The 16,762-nt window shown below is 38.5% G+C and overlaps 1 protein-coding gene across 2 annotated transcripts in view; it reads left to right on the top strand.

Annotated features, from left to right (window-relative positions):
* The window catches only part of TMEM135 (transmembrane protein 135), a 185,549-nt gene that overhangs the window by 74,148 nt on the left and 94,639 nt on the right, over positions 1 to 16,762 (top strand). The window contains exon 5 of one of the 2 annotated variants that reach the window (XM_075140179.1): positions 9,464 to 9,529. The exons of the other annotated variant lie outside the window; for it this stretch is intronic. Within the exon in view, the coding sequence (XP_074996280.1) occupies positions 9,464 to 9,529 (66 nt within the window). The remainder of the gene's footprint in view (positions 1 to 9,463; positions 9,530 to 16,762) is intronic. 2 annotated transcript variants of the gene reach the window in all.

Raw genomic sequence — 16,762 nt, 5'->3', positions numbered from 1 at the left:
CAATCAGCATTTGATTTTTTTTTTTTTTATGGACAACAGCATGTGATAAAAAAATCAGAGCAATTCATTTTTTGTTAGGTCATCTTCAGAATACACATACGCTTCATCGCAAACAATTTAGCTGTTGTCCAACATCAGGGAAACTTTTCTAGACAGATGGGGGAGGCATTTTTATAAGCTGCACCAAAAATGAAATAGCATTAACCTGTGTCTTCTGTTTCTAATTAGTTTGAAAAGACTGTGCGACATACACATGTTTAAACAATAAGGTTGGTAAGGGAGTTGAGTGTCTCATCCAAAGTAGATGTAGTCTATAATACTTATTGTTTACAGCATGGTGATGATAAATCACTAGTTTGAAAATGTTTTTTAGATTAGGTTTAACTCATAACTCCATGGGTAAATTACAATACATGGAAACAAAACAATTGAGACAAAGAAATTTTTGTTCCATTTGCAAATACTGAGAGCTACTACTTAAAATTGCTACCAATGGGAAACATAAAAGATGAGGTAATCCCCTAAAGAAAAAGGACCATGGTTGTGAAACACATTAAACATAAATCTTGTAAAGCTTGTAGGGAATGCACTGAATTGAACCCGCTCAGAGTTCAAGCTAACAAGAAATTCTGGTCAATGAAGGCAGATAAATGAATTGTAAATGACTGTATTTAAATTAGTCTGGAATTCCAGAACACATGCTTGGATAATATGAAATAAAGCTGTCTAAATATGCAGCTCTCATTAATTTAGTGGTCATAGTGAAACTTAAAAATGTCTGTGTTACAAGCCTCAAGGCTGCTGGAATAGCTTGCTGGTGTCATTGAGTGTTTAGATCTCTGCCATTTTCCAGGGGTTAGAGCGGAGAATAGGGATCAGGGGTCTTTGGATTTTGCTCTCAGTTGTCCCAATAACTCACTGAGGAACTGTGGGTGGACTGTGAAAGCTCACCTCAGTATGCTTTTACTTGTATCACAGAAGAGTTTGGCTTCACTTATATATGATAGCTTGGGAACGAATTCTGCAGGAACATCCTGGTGCTCGTTGCCACATCACACACCCTTCCTTCTCATCTATTGGCTTTCTTTCATGGTGATCTTCACCAGTGCTCTTCAGACCAGCAGTTTCAGGCGCTAGAAAATCACAGCTAGGAACCAGAGTGGGCGGGCGGGCAGAGACCTTGTTAAGTAGTTCAACAAGGCCAGGTGAAGGGTCCTGCACCTGGGTCAGGGCAACCCCCGGTATCAATACAGGCTGGGGATGAAGGGATTGAGAGCAGCCCTGCCGAGAAGGACTTGGGGGTACTGGTGGATGAAAAGCTGGACAGGAGCCAGCAATGTGCGCTCGCAGCCCAGAAGGCCAGCCGTATCCTGGGCTGCATCCAAAGCAGCGTGGCCAGCAGGTCGAGGGAGGTGATTCTGCCCCTCTGCTCTGCTCTGGTGAGACCCCACCTGCAGTGCTGCGTCCAGCTCTGGGGTCCTCAGCACAGGACAGACATGGACCTGTTGGAGCGGGTCCAGAGGAGGCCACAAAAATGATCAGCGGGGTGGAACGCCTCTGCTATGAGGAAAGGCTGAGAGAGTTGGGGTTGTACAGCCTGGAGAAGAGAAAGGTTTGGGGACACCTTATTGCGGCCTTTCGGTACTTAAAGGGGGCTTATGAGAAAGATGGGGACAAACTTTTTACCAGGGTCTGTAGTGACAGGACAAAGGGTGATGGTTTTAAACTGGAAGAGGGTAGATTTAGATTGGACGTAAGGAAGAAATTCTTTACAATGAGCGTGGTGAGACACTGGCACAGATTGCCCAGAGAGGTGGTAGATGCCCCATCCCTGGGAACATTCAAGGTGAGGTTGGACGGGGCTCTGAGCAACCTGATCTAGTGGAAGATGTCCCTGCCCATGGCAAGGGGGTTGGACTAGGTGATCTTTAAAGGACTTTTCCAACCCAAACCATTCTATGATTCTATAGAGTGTTGGAGTTCGGTATAGCTGTGGGCTCAGGGCAATGTTGCCCCGTTATCCTGACACTTGGTGGCTGCATCAGGCCCAGGCAGACCTTTTGTTTCTGGGTGTTGTTGTTCCAGTGGCCCTTGGCCAGGCAGCAGAAACGTCCCCCATGGATCAGTTCCAAAGGGAATGGAGGGAGGTGGGAAGTCTTCCTGCTGCAGGGATGGTGTGGGGTGGATGGATGGATGGGTGCATGTGCTCCTTCTCACCATTTTGGAGCTGGAAATCTAAAGAGTTCGCTGCCCCCGAGTCCTGGGGGAGCACTGACTACGTGCAAGTGTGCTCGTATATTCCTGGGCTGGCCAGAGTGGTCTTTCAGCTCTTATCTTTTATTCTATCTGGCAGCATTACTAATTAAAACCATTTTTGACAGTTGTCATGTGCTTTCTGCAGGCTGGCTTGCAGCTGTTTTCTGTCCTTCTGCTGTGCGATCGGAAAGGAGGAAGGTTTTAGCTGGCTTCGGTGGTTTGCTTCTCAGATGCAGAAACCTCTGCTGGGTGCTGGTGGCGAGGCAGCCTCGCTTGGACCTCCTTTCTCTGGCATTTCTGTCAAGACAGAGGAGATTAAATGGCCTATTTCTCCAGTTTCCCATGCTGGCTGCTGGCCTGGTTTGTGGGTAATTCAGTTCATGAGCATTATACTGCCGGATTTTTTTTTTTTTTCCTGGCTTCCTGATATTTAGTTAATTGCAGCGTTGAGCTGTTCACTCCTTTGTGCAGAGAAAACTAGAAAAAGGTGAAAGTCAGTCACAGGCTGGGACCAGGAATCCCAATTAAATACCAAGCATTTTTTGGGAGGCGGGTGGAAGGAAGGAAAGGGAGAAGAACAGGTAGAGAAGTGAGGAGAAGAAAAAAAATTATCATCTTGGAAAAAGTTACAAATACCGTAACTGCAGACCACTGGGTTCAGATTAAGATAAATAAATACTAATGCTTTTATTTCATCCTCTTGGCAGCGCACAATGCTTGATTATTTTTGTGCTTGGTTCATTTGTTGAGTGTGTGTTCTGCAGCTGTAAGTTTTAAAACTCTTTTAAGGAGAGGCTGAGGTTCGTGAGCCGGTCTGCAGCAAGGGGGTGTTCTTGCAGTGGAGACATAGCGAAGGCTAAATGCAAAGTCCGTCACCACAATGTGTATAATCTTTTGCAAATTATAAAGATCAGGGTAATTTAGTTAGGTGGTAGGGTAGAGGTAAATGAATTCATAAGAGAGTTCATTAACCCTGAGTGCAGATTTAGTTCAATGAACAAATGAAATCTGTTAGTGGAATAGAAATTGCACTGAGCTGATCAAATATTTGTGTATAAATTTGAACCTATGTTTACACGACAAGTCTGCAAATATTCCAAGTAAGGAGCAAGACCTAACTCAAAAATAACTAACTGTGCTCTTAATCTTGTTACTTTTAATACTGGATTATTTATGCTATATTAGTGATGAGTTTTACAAAACCCCAAACATCTACATTTATTATTTAAGAAAGGAGAACCGTTTTCAGTTAGTACTTTTGTTGTGTAAGACACATGGCCATGTATGTGCTTCATTTACTTCCTACCCTCTAATCTTCAAGCTGGTCTTCCCTCCTCCCCCATAAATTAGAGCAGATTTGGCCCTTCTGATGTGCATCCAGAGCTTCCACAAGATTTGGCCAGTCCGAAAACCGGACGGAAGGTGGCGATTAACAATTGATTGTCGGTGCTCCGATGCTGGGGCTTGTGAATACTGCGGCTATGTGTCCTTCCATTCCTTATGTGCATCTTTATTTTCATTTGGGACAGGCAGTAAAACGTGACTGTGTAGTAGAATTGTATTATTCTTCTAATAAAGGTGCACAGATGTTGTATAAGTAACCAGAGGAAAGAGAGATCAAATATTATGGAATGCAAAGGTGGGTCTTCAATGCAATATTTTCTCTGGGTGTTCACATTCTGAAAGCTGAAAATGGAAAAAAATCAGGGAAGTTTCAGAAAATGGGTGCAAGGCTCTCATGAGCTCTGTAAAATATGCTTTATGTTGGGATTTAAATTGTTTAGTCTTTATAGACTTCATAGTTAAGTTGCTTTTACAGAAGGTAAAGGTAAGAAATTATTTGATCTGCTAATGACTGAATGGAAAGAGCTTGTGTCTCACATGTCAAGTATATACTGATGTACTCATTGTACAAATAACGGTCAAATAGTTCAGTAATGAAGGCAGAGACATTCAGACTCCTTTAAAAAAGTAAAAGACAGAGGTACATGGAATTCACACTTGTAAAATGGAAGGAATTAAATTTTTTATGGTTTTCCAGAAAATAAAAATTTAAATATATGTCTCTCTAAAAGCATCGGTTTCGCTTCAGTGTTGTACTTTAATATATTTTAAATATATAGAATGGCAGTAAATTCTATATTGGTATTGTAGTGATTTCATCAAAAGCTGTAACAATAAATAAGCTCATCAGTTAAGTTAAATCTGTCATCTGGAGTAAGGTTTAGATGGAGAGAGTGCCTTACACTTGAAATTTTGTGGACAGAAATTGGGAAAAAAATTTGATTTCAGAATCTTCTTGTACCTTTTCCTATTCATTATTGCTTCTGAATCTCACCAAATCTCTTTTTTTATAGTACTTATGCTTGTTTTCAAAAGCTGTGTGATGGTTAGCTAATAAGGGCTATAACAATAGCTCATTTGCAATATGTAATCAAGTTGAAAAAAATTATTGATGATTTCGGTTAGACTGTCAAGAACCTTTTTTTAATGTAATTTGCTTTTCATGAAGAAACACAAATTTTACAGGCCAGAGCTGTCAGCCAGCTATTGTAGCCAAGATCAGCAAACTTAATAGGAGCGAAAAAAAGTCTTTTGTGGTATTCCATCCATTTTTATTCTTATAACAAATTGCACCATTTTAATTTTAATTAAAGCTGTAAATTGCTGTGAATGACTTCCAAAGATCTGTGCCTTTCAGGACATATCTTTAAATAGAATTTTTTTTTTTAAGTACACGTTTAGAAGTAGATGTCAAAATTTGTCAGGTGATTAAAAAGCACGCATTTCTAAATTAATTAATTTGCATTAGCAATCCCCTCCACTGCTTGCATTTGGAGTTTTAACTTTGGTAAAACAGTAACTATTTTTATGAAGTATTATAAGACCATTTTATTTTTGTGAATACCTAGAAAATTCAAAACATCTGGAATCTAAAGTACTGTTTTTCTTGCTGTTTTTCCTACAATTTCCATCAATAATGCGCAATTATTTTCCACTTTAGTTCTGGTTCATACAAGTGGTTTCTCCTGGTTTTTTTTTTCTTTTTTTTTTTCCCCCCCCCCTAAACCCACTTGCAAAGAATTTGAACAGAAGCGACTGCTTTCTTGGAGGGGGAACAGTTGGTCATCTTTGTCTGGAGATGATATTAGAGCTTGCACGGCGTTACGGAGTGGTAAGATACATGAGGCTGCTGTTTCACCTCACATATAATGTGACACAGTATACATTCCTTACAATGAAGGACAATTTTAGGATTCAGTAACTATCAGCTTGGCAACACATTTATTTCACACTGAGATCACTAAAACCATCTGTTGATAATTTGCTTTCTTTCGGACCTCTGACTTGCATCTCTGAATAGAAGTGTCTAAAGTCATTGCCTAAGCCTGTAATGATTCTTATTTAAGGCTTATTCACAGTGAATTGAATGCAAATAAATCTTAAATTTTTACAGCTTCATAAAAAAACTGATTATTATGAAATATTTAATGCTAACAGAGGCAGAAGCAGTTAAAAATGATCTAAATTCCTACTCGACGGTTTCTTTGGGAACACTATTATTATTTCTTAAATGGACAGTTTTGCCTTTTTAATCGGTTATCCGGACACAATGATAAATATTTCCAATCAGTTGTATTTCATAGTCACAGTTACACATTCTAACATAAAATACAAGGTTTTTTTAATATTTTCAGCATTTAAAAATTGATGTAATTTATGCTGAATTTCTAAATTAGGAAGCAATAAATGTAATTGTATGTAAAAACTTGGCATTCAGTGGACAAATGTCTAATATAGGCAAGAATTTTAGAAGATATTTTAAGGATTGAAAAGGGCTGACATTGCAACCAGGTAATTAAACTTACTGTAAATGGCATGTAACTGGGTGTCTCTGCTCAAGGATACTGTGGGTTGTGAATCAAAAGAGCCGTGAAAACTGTTCTGTGGGGCAGAAGAGAAGTTTTGACCTGATGCCTAAGAGTATGATAAACTTTTCCAATAGAAATCTATTGCTGAAGAAGTCCAAGAAATTATTTTATTAGGTAGCCTGTGTTGAAAGATAGATTAGTTTGTGACAGAGCAGTACTCTGCATGTTTTTATCAGATTTAATCCAATTAAGTAATCAAACTTCCTATTTCAATATACTTAATACTTTTTAAAAAAAATTATTTAAAGTTGTGACGTTTCTGTTCAATGGATTTAAACTTTATCAATGTTGAAACAAGTTGTATGAGAATATTATGCATTATGAATATTGGCTATTATTGTACTAATAACTTTGGTAGATTTGCAATTAAAACCCAGGAATATACCAGGCAAGATGTGTTCAATAAACTCGATTTTTAGTCAAAGTAGATTTGATGTCTTGTAGGGATCCTTTCACTATCAGCAAGATATTATCACATACAGAATTTCAGAAAGTATACGAGGTATGTGAGCATATTGTTCTTTTTTCATTACTGTTGTGGGATTCTTCATTCATCCAGCTTTTTTTCCTGTATTCTTTATGGAGCATTAAGTATGATGGAGTTTGTCTTTAACATTTCAAAAAATAGAGTTTTTTGGCAAATTTATATTTTAAATGTCTCCACCCCCATGCTTATTCCTCCATATTCAACCTGTGCAGCTTGAATGGCAACAGGATGCTCTGTGTTTTGGGATTTCAGTGTGGCTTGGCTTGTCACAGCTAGAAACCGCAGAAGAAAGGGTGGCTTTCCACTTGGCTGGCACAAAGCATTTCCACCACTTACGGAGAATTTGGGGAATTGGGCTGTGCTTCTTTGGGGAGCACAGGGAATTTACAGGTCATCTGTAAATTGCATTTTTTATGGACTTGTCACTGCAAACGTTGTTGTGAAATACTGGAACAGGTTGATCAGAGAGGTTGTGGGACCTCCATCCTTAGACGTGCTGAAAATGTGCCTGAACAAGCCCTGGGCAACCTGCTCCAAGGGGCCCTGGGTAGGACCAGATGACCCAGGTGGTCTCTGCCAAACGATTCTATTTGTGCTTGCATTTGCGGGACAGAAAGGAAGAATATGGAAGTCAAAGACAGTGTGGGAGTTTGTCCAAAACAGAAGTGTTACAGATAGATTTTAAGACTGGCCAAATTTTCCTAGCCTGATTACTTTTATCGTTAGTCGGTGTGATATTATAGTTTTGTGAAGCATTAAAGAAATTTCTGAATGGTTTCATCTTGTTCTTCCACGTAAGACATCGCCGTATTAGAATCTCAACACGTTGTTCACACTTAGTTTTCTTTGTAGAAAGGATACAAACTTGAAACGTTTTCTGCTAACGCCCACCTCCTTCACCTTAAACATTGCACCAACAGTAAGCTTGGGTCTGATTACGCTTTTGAAAGATGAACTTCTTTAAACATCCTCTTGGATTTTGCATAACTAAAAGCCCAGTAACTTTTTCTCCAGCCTTGTCATTGTCAGTGCATGAATGGCTATAGGTGGCCTCATCCCCCCCACGCTGTTTGGGTAGGAAGCTGTGACTGTAGTGCTAATCTTCTTAGTGATACTCGGCACATGGACAGTGGCGCCCATAGGAGGACATCTATGGTACTAGATTTGCTGTTGCTGTGATTTTTCCTTGTTTCTGAATGGTTTTGACATCTAGCATTAATGAGTACAAGTGTATTAAGGATCTTTTACTAGTAGATGTGAAAAGAAAGTCACACACACCAGTGGTTTTCAAAAGAAACAAAAGCAGCTTAGTTGTATTGACAGAATGCTCAATTCGGTTGAAATATCCTTAAAAATGTTGGTGAAAGAAACCAATTTTGGGAAGTACAAAAGGTTGTATGAGGTTCACTTCTCTCAAAGAAGAAAGGTTTGAGAAGAAGAATCACACTTGGGCATTGTCACGGGTGTAAATGAAGTAATACATTTTGCAGTCCAGTATTCTGGAGCTCAGACATTCATTTACAGATGGGAGGGGGGAAACATAAGGTAATTAAAAGCTCTTTTATGAAATTCTTTTCTGCAGGCAGAAAGGGGTAAGCCCTACTTAATCTGTCTCTAGGAAGACTGAGGAATTAATCTCAAGAGATGTCTTTGATATTAAATTTGTTGAGATACAGCTATCTTAAGGTAGTGTAGCACGAACCCAGCAGTCATGTAAGCATCAAGCTGCTTATTTTTTAAATCACTATTTAGAAAGATAACCAGCTACTGCAAACTACTTTTATTTATAAATTTTCTAAGCATTTTTTCAAACAGTCTGCTAATTACTTTTTAACATAGATCCTTAAATGTTAGAATATTTTTTTTATTAGAACCAGATATTAAAAACGTGTTTCATTGCAGTTGAAATTGAAACCGGCTTCACTACTTGCTATGGAAACAAGTCTTTAAAACAAATCTGTTCTCGTGTACACTGATGTGCCAATCCATGTTTTTATATAACCAGCGAATTTTTTCATGCCTTTTTGCAACCAGCTTGTAGAAAGAAATGTGATACAGAACCTATGCTTTTTTTGTATCATAGTCTGAATTAAGTGTCAGTAATCTATGTTTGTGTCAGAAGTATGTGCTAATTGTCCCACTGATTTAAAGAAAGGATGGGACAACTAGCACAGAAAGGTATGCAACCTAACTAAAGATTAACCTAATTAAAGATTTCCCCAAAATTGTGTTCCCTGTCATTTGCACATGACAATGTTGTGTTTTGTAATGCCACCGTTATTAAGAGTTAAGAGGAGCTCAGGTGTTTTTAGGAAAAGAGTTGCATCATACCCTTGTTTTTTGATACTTGTTTGTTAATTTCAGTGTATAATATTAAATAGCAATTCTAAAAATTAATTAGTTTCATGAGTTGTAAAATACCATATAGCTATTTTTTCCCTTAGTATCCCACTTTTACCTGACAACCTGTGGAAGACCATTATGTGGGGCTGCGCCTCTCTAACCTGAATGAAGAGTCTTGTGTATCTGCTGCAGTGTCGCAGGACTGTTTAGGTGGCTACTTAAGCTGAGACCAAAATCCTCGATAGACCTCTCGCCTTGCAATAACCCTTTGCTTAACCTGTGCAGACTGTTCTAAATAACTTACTGAAGTGATTCAGTTGTAGAATGGGTGCCAAAGGTAGCTGACGCTTTAAAAAATGTTATAAAAGTTGAAAGACATCTTAATGAGCTGTGTTGTCTGTTTTTTAAATAACTAATGTGTGTGTGTGTGTGTTTGTTGATGCAGGCCACAGAAACGTTGTTCCGAATGGCAGTAGCAAGAGGAGCTATTACACCTTTAAGACACGGAGAAGTAAGGCTAAATATATCCTTTCCCCACCCCCGCCATGTGGTATAATGTTTTATTAATGTAATGCTTTATAAATTCTTGGGAGACATATTGTGTTCAGGTAAGTGAAGAGGGCTGGACTATATATAACTTGCATACCTACGTAATAGTTTTTTTTTTAAAGGAGAACAAGAATTTAAATCCTGCCCAGTGGGAGATCAAGTATTCTTCAAAGACCACTCTGTTTTTCGGTTTGCCTGAATTATAATTTAGCCTTATAATAGAAGTGACTCACAAGAATGTCCTTTTAGCCAGGCAATTTTTCACTGGATTTTCTCTATCAAAAATTGCAGAATTTAAAGAAATTCATATGAGGTTGATCTTTGTTATCGGGTAGCTGCGGAGAGGTTACTTCATCCTTTGTCTGTTCCTTTCAAGAAATCAGTAACTTCAGGTAGTATATGAAGTATTAATACATGAATTATTCTAAAAAGGATAAATATATTTGAATATTATGTTGCTCATACATGCTTCTGTTGATGGTGAATATTTGTTTCCCTCTTTGTGTGGTTTTATATCAGGTAAACATCGTTCTGAACGTTGCCGATTAAATGTCTCCAATATTAGGTGGTGGAATTTATGCTTAGGTTGAATTTCATTTAAAAAAAAAAAAAAACAACTATAGTCAGTCATGACACTGGAAATGAGAACTGATCTGGGCATTGCCACAGCTGGATGCTACAGTATATATGGTTTTAAACGTAGAAACCTTAGTGTTTTTTCATGGCAATTTGATTTTGATCAAATTCTTAGGTAACACTGTGAAAAGTTCGTATAATAGACACAGCATTCGCTCTGGAATCTAGATCTAGACTTACCCTGGAATCCCAGCTGTGCTGTAAAATGCTTTTTATGCTGATGAAGTTGCTTTAATTTCCCTTTTGAAATAAAGCAATATATCTTTGTGTCTGAAGATGTACCTGAGATTTCCTGTCCTGCTGTTGTCCGTAGTTTTAGTTTTTCTGAATATGGATCCTTTATACTTTTTACGTACTGCTCTTCATTCTTTTCTACAGAAGAGTGTAATGCAGTTTCCAGAAGTGTTAGTTATGGAATATGTGCAACCCTTCCAAATTCTTTCTGCTCAGTTTTGTTCAGTGAAGGGTACTTAATTTTCTGTGTTTTAATGATCAGGTTGCCCAGAGAGTTTGTGGAATCTCCTTCCTTGTAGTTACTGGTGTGACTTATGGAAAAATCAAATGATATATTTTTTTAAAGTGTAGCTAACTGTATCATGCAATGCAAAAAAACCGGGATGATTACAGGCGTAATGATCTCTGTTGTGAACGATACTCATAGTTTCTGTGTCTGGTACATCTTATGTCGAGCCAGTTCAGCTCACTGATGTGGTAAAAAAAGTTCCACTTTTTTCTTCCCATATTCCCTCTGATCTTTTATCAATTAAACCGCCTCAGGGGCTAGAGAGAACCAGATGAGAAGCAACAAGATAAGTGGTGAGAGGATGTAGCCATGATTAGCAAGAAAGGAACTGGGTGAAAGTGCATCTATTTGATGATGGTGAACTTTACGTTGGCATACTGTGTCCTGTGACACTATTTCCGAGCTATTCCTTGGGCTTCAGTGGAAATGCAGTTAATGCTAAGCTAGATAACTTGTAGATAAAATATGTAAGAATTGTCCAGAGTTGGCTTTTTGTGTAAGAAGGCAGTGGGAGAAATAAAAAGGCCTTTTTTCTCTCTTAAATTTTTATCAGGCTATATGGAGGCGGAAAAAATATTTTGACTCAAGGAAGATCTTTCCGTTAAATTCCATTGTGGAATTATAATCTATTTAGTCTAAAAATGAGGAATGACATTAATCAAATTAAATTAATTTTTCCAGAAGAAACATATAATTATCAAGAGTCATATTAAAATTTTTTTTAGCTCTTCCAAGAAATTGCTAAATGTTTGCACAGTGCGTAAGTAGAAAAGGAGCCAGAAAATAAGTTGAATATGAGCTAAAGTTGACTGTATTCTGTTTGAGAAGTGCAAACTTGGCAGTGAAAATCAAAGCAGAGCAACTTGTTTATTGGAAATTCCAAACTACGAAGGCAGCAGTCCAAATGTGCAAAATTGCTGTTCAGCTTTCATAGTAGTACTTAAAAATGTAACCCCGTTTAACATTTAAGAGGAGGTAAAACTGTTCAATACTAGAAAGCAAAAATTGTGTAAAGACTTACTTGTTTTAAATTCACAAATTAAAAAAAAGGATAATATTCTGTCTGCACTGCTGAACAGACTAATGCGCAAACTTTTATTCTATACAGGCAAAACAGGTTGCATGAAAAACTATGCACTATAATTCAGCTGTTATCGCCAGGTGGAGTTATAATTTTTAAGATTGAATGTCTATGGGAAATCCCTCTTTTTCTCTCTCCAACCTTTCCCCATTCACTGGGACTCATCAAGCCTTTATGCATATAGAATTTTTAATTTTTTCCTTTATTATTCTTGAAGAAATTGAAAAATGAGGTTGTACTGTTTTTTTGACTTTTGCATGTGGTTCGTAAAATTACTGTTGAGAGTTTAGAAAAGCGTGCTGCCAAAAGTAGTTATCAAATTTGAATACATAGTGCTAAAAATTATTTAACTGTGGGATATAGATCATAAAGGTTCCTGAAGAATCTTCTCAGCAGTTCCCTTGCTCCTGGTTGAAGTGTAGTAGCATCCATGGGAGGGAATCAAACCCAGAAACATAATTCATTTTCAGGATTCAATGTGTTGTTTTTCATGTTAATTAGTTATTTTTGTCAGTAGCTTTGTTTTGGGGGTGGAGTGTGAGGCAGAGCCTTGTAGAGTTTATTCCTTTCTGCTAGCACTTCTAGCTTGTTCCCAAAGATCCAAAAATTGTATGAACAGATGTGATCATGCTAAATCTATGGCTGTGCTTGTGTACAGAATTCTTGGGGTGCATTTCATTAATGTCACAAAGTTTAGAGCTGTGCATTCAGGGTGCCTGGACCTGACACCACCTAGAGAGCTTCTCCAGCTGTTTCTTCTGCTTCTGGTCCTCATGCAGCAGGCTAAGATCTGCTGCCATCTGTTCCTCACGCCCTCCAGCCTCTTCCAGACAGAGCTGCTCTCTTTGTGGGTGCTGGCTGATGTGGCGGCGGGGATGGAGTTGAGGAAACAGGAGCAACCACAGCCTGCCTGCTGAAGAGGGTGAGGAGTAGGAGGCGGCTAGTGCTTCAGAGCTGACTATTCCTGCTTCCCAGTTCTGCATCCCCTGGAGCTTCTGCTGTTGTGCGCTCAACCCCCAGGGGAGAGCCAGGAGGAGGAGTAAGGGTTGGGAGCAGTGGCTGTGAGAAGTCACTGGATGCATGGTAGGAGGATGGAATACATTTGACAAAGGCTGAAATTAAGTTCGATGACTACACACAGAGAGAGAAAATTTCCCTAATTTTAATTGGAAGTGATCAATTTTATTCACATTGAGCAAGTGATATACCAAAACCAGTGTGTCACGTAAGATTTGTATATCACGTGGAGGTACTGAACAAGAAGGAGGGATCTTATTAGGACAATTAGCTTGCAAGACTGATGTTCTCAACCCTTGTAGAGGAGGGAAACAAATGCACACAGCCCATCCAGAGAAGGAGCAGGAGGATAAACAGAGAGGGTGAAACCCTTAATGGGGAAGATACTGTGAAATACGTTGGCTGACATGGACAACAGAGATACAACGGTAGAGGCATGATTCCCAGAGAGCTGGAACTGATATCAGCCATGCATGAACTCTGTGGATCTTAACTCGTTTCTTATAACATTTTTATGAATTTGTAAACTGTCTTAATCTCTTTTCATCTGAAAAATGCTGGGACTTCTGAGTGGAAGAATTCAGACATATCTTTAGAGTTCATTAAATCTATCAGGAAAAAACCCATTGCTGCCTCAGAACTGAAGAGAAGGGCCATGCCCCATGGGTTGTGCTTTTCTATCTGAAGTGTTAAGGCATATGGGGAACCTTCAGTATGGTGGAACTTTCAAAATCTTCATGTAGTGTCTTGTGATGGCAAAGACAGGAAAAAAATAATTTTGCAGAAGAAAAAGACTTGCAGAGGAGGGTCAGAACAAAAAAAGAGCTTGGTTTATATGATAGGCTCCATTTTATAATGCCTGCAACAGCTGAGATATTTTGAAGAGGTTTCAAAGAAAGGAACGAAGTCTTCAGTCTGTATCATTACAATAGAATCCCATTAATTTAGGATATTTGGTGGTTTTTTTCCTTTTTTCCCCCCAGTTATACAAAAGCCTTTGTTCATGAAATGCCGTGGGAAACAAAGTATACAAAGGGATTTCCAGCCTGTATCTTTTAAGTTTCTGAGAGGTTCAGTTCACAGTAGCAGTTGAATTTAGCTGGGGTGCCTGAAGAGAGACCTATCCAAAGCTGTCTAAGGCTCTGATGAATATTACACGATAAAAAACAGGCGGAGGCTGAGTGGTGCATCCTGTCTCTCCTTCTCAGCCTATTTAGTTAATTTCCAGGTGAGTTAATGACCAACCTTCAACTGGAGTTTATGTTGATTTGCTGGTGTTGACTCCTGGTTCCTTTGAGAATTACCAGTTACGTTGTCCATGTGGAAGAATGGGCGAAGTTCAACAAATGCCCACCCATATGCGTGTGTCTTCTGTCTTGGAGATACAGCAGCAGTGCAGCTTAAAGGGAGTTGTCAAACCAGTGCCCTCATAGATAATGAGGCTGGAGCATTCTTAGCTCTAAAAATACTGTTGTCAACCAAATTTGCAGTATAAATAGATATAAAAATATAAGTAATTATTGTACTTTCCAGCCTAAAATGGCTTATGGCCTTACGGTGTAATACATGTAATGATATGCATTGCTATGGCATAGATACCCATGCTCGAAAGTGTACTTTGTTAGAAGAAGAAATGATTTTGCTTTTGTTTAAAGCTACGTTTAATAGATTTCAGAATTAAATTTTCATTCTGTGCATTTTCTGTAAGGTAGATAATGTGAAGTACAAAGCTTTATGAATTTAGCCCAGATACCTGTAAAAAGTAATTTCTGTGGATTTTGTATTCTTAGAAAATACTGATGATACACTTGTGATTAATTTTTTAGTTAAAAGTTAAACAAGGGAACTAGTAAGGATCTTTAAAATGCTATTTATTTTACATTTTTACAAGTAAACACATAAAAGTGGCAACGGCAATATGAAATATTTCTTCATAGAATCAATCATAGAATCATTTAGGTTGGAAAAGACCTTTAAGATTATCGAGTCCAACCTAACACTGCCAAGTCCACCCCTAAACCATGTCTGTAAGCGCCACGTCTGCACGTCTTTCAAATACCTCCAGGGATGGTGACTCAACCACTTCCCTGGGCAGCCTGTTCCAAGGCTTGACAACCCTTTCAGGGAAGAAATTTCTCCTAATGTCCAATCTAAACCTCCCCTGGTGCAACTTGAGGCCATTTCCTCTCGTCCTATCGCTGTTACTTGGCAGAAGAGACCAACGCCCACCTGGCTACAACCTCCTTTCAGGTAGTTGTAGAGCGCAATGAGGTTTCCCCTCAGCCTCCTCTTCTCCAGACTAAACAACCCCAGTTCCCTCAGCCGCTCCTCATAAGACTCATGCTCCAGACCCTTCACCAGTTCCGTTGCCCTTCTTCGTGCAACAGTTCTTCTATTAATTCCACAGACTTTATCCTCTACTTTATTGTTTGCAGTTGTGACAGATGTAAGATGACATGGTCCAAGTGCCACCTGGCTGACTTGGCTTCAAGCTTTAAAACAAGCACTGGAACAACTCTCAAGATAACACCAGTTTGTTTTGATCTGAATAGGAAGGAGCTTAGTAATAGCAATGCAATTATTTCCAAATGAGCCATTCTTACATTTTTGTGATAAAATGCTTGTTTTGACAATTCTTGTTCAACAAGGTATTCTTTCTTTAGAAACCAAAGCCGTGGGCTACTTTGTTATATGAGGGGATGTATATATATTTTAGAATAATGCTATTAAAGTAAATAATAAATTTTAAAATATTATAGAAAGCTAAGAAATTGAGCAAGCAATCATGTCTTGCATTTGTGGGTTGCACTAAATGGTAAAGAGTAGATCACAAAATTCAGTAGTCACTGAAGTTACATTTCTAAAAATAATTTTGTCTCTTTAAACTGTACGTATGCATGCATATCTTTATCTGTAGATTCTTCTTAACTGTGAAATTTTATCTTGTGTTGATTTTAAGAAAAAAATTCAACCTAGGAAAGGAGGGGACAATGTTAAAGTGACATTACTGCTAGCTGAAGGTTCCTTGCTCTCTTTCTTCTTCCCTGTCCACCTTGTCATAGCAGAGTGCAGTGTAGAGTCCTGGAAAGTCAGCTGTGGAATTAAGTCATGTAGACAAGAACCTTTTTTATTAATAGCAATAACTGTAATAATATTTTTTTTTCATGAGAAGGGACTTTCTAATTTTACTTGGAGCAACTAGAAAGACATCTGAGGACACCTCAGTCGTATTCAGTTGTGTGCTGTAAAGGTGACGTGGAACAGAGTGCTCATTTAAATGATGATCTCTTTTCTATAGAAAGGGGTTTATTCTAGAAATTACCGAATTCTACATTTGATTTTTAAATTTTGGGGTTTGTCACAATGATGTTTCTGCTTGTATTTTTGGCCAGCTTCATTTGTAATACATGAAACGCAGGAAGACTTCATAAACGACAACATTTTAGGTTTTGAAGAAGTACCGCGAATCACTTGAGATTAATTTTCATTGAAACAAAATTGCTGTGGGCACACTGTTTCCTGTGATTTCAGCTCGGGGGCATACCAGGCCTAATCGCTTACAGGCACTTCAGAAACCGAATGGCAATGGGATAGCGGACATCTGATCCCCTCGCCCTCGAGCCTTCCTATCACAAAGATGTCTTTATTATCCGGGGTTCAAAAGTTCTGCTCTCACAGACTACCCCAACATCTCTGGTTTCCACGCTTTTGTCCTGAATACTTTGTTACTGTCACGTTAATATGTGAGGAAAGATGTTTTCTCAGATTTACGTAAATCTTACAGCAGTAGAGACACTGTAGTTATGGTCCTGAAGGCGCTCTATTTTTTAAGCCTTTTGTCTTCAGCCAAAGACACGTCTAAAAAGCAGTGCTGTTGGTCAAAATGAGCCTCGTTTGTTCTCACTGAAATGATAATGCTTCCTAGCAAAAGTGTTTGA

The sequence above is a fragment of the Calonectris borealis genome, chromosome 1, assembly GCF_964195595.1.
Source record: "Calonectris borealis chromosome 1, bCalBor7.hap1.2, whole genome shotgun sequence".
In the NCBI taxonomy this organism is placed as follows: domain Eukaryota; kingdom Metazoa; phylum Chordata; class Aves; order Procellariiformes; family Procellariidae; genus Calonectris; species Calonectris borealis.
This window is presented reverse-complemented; position numbering and strand designations above follow the sequence as displayed.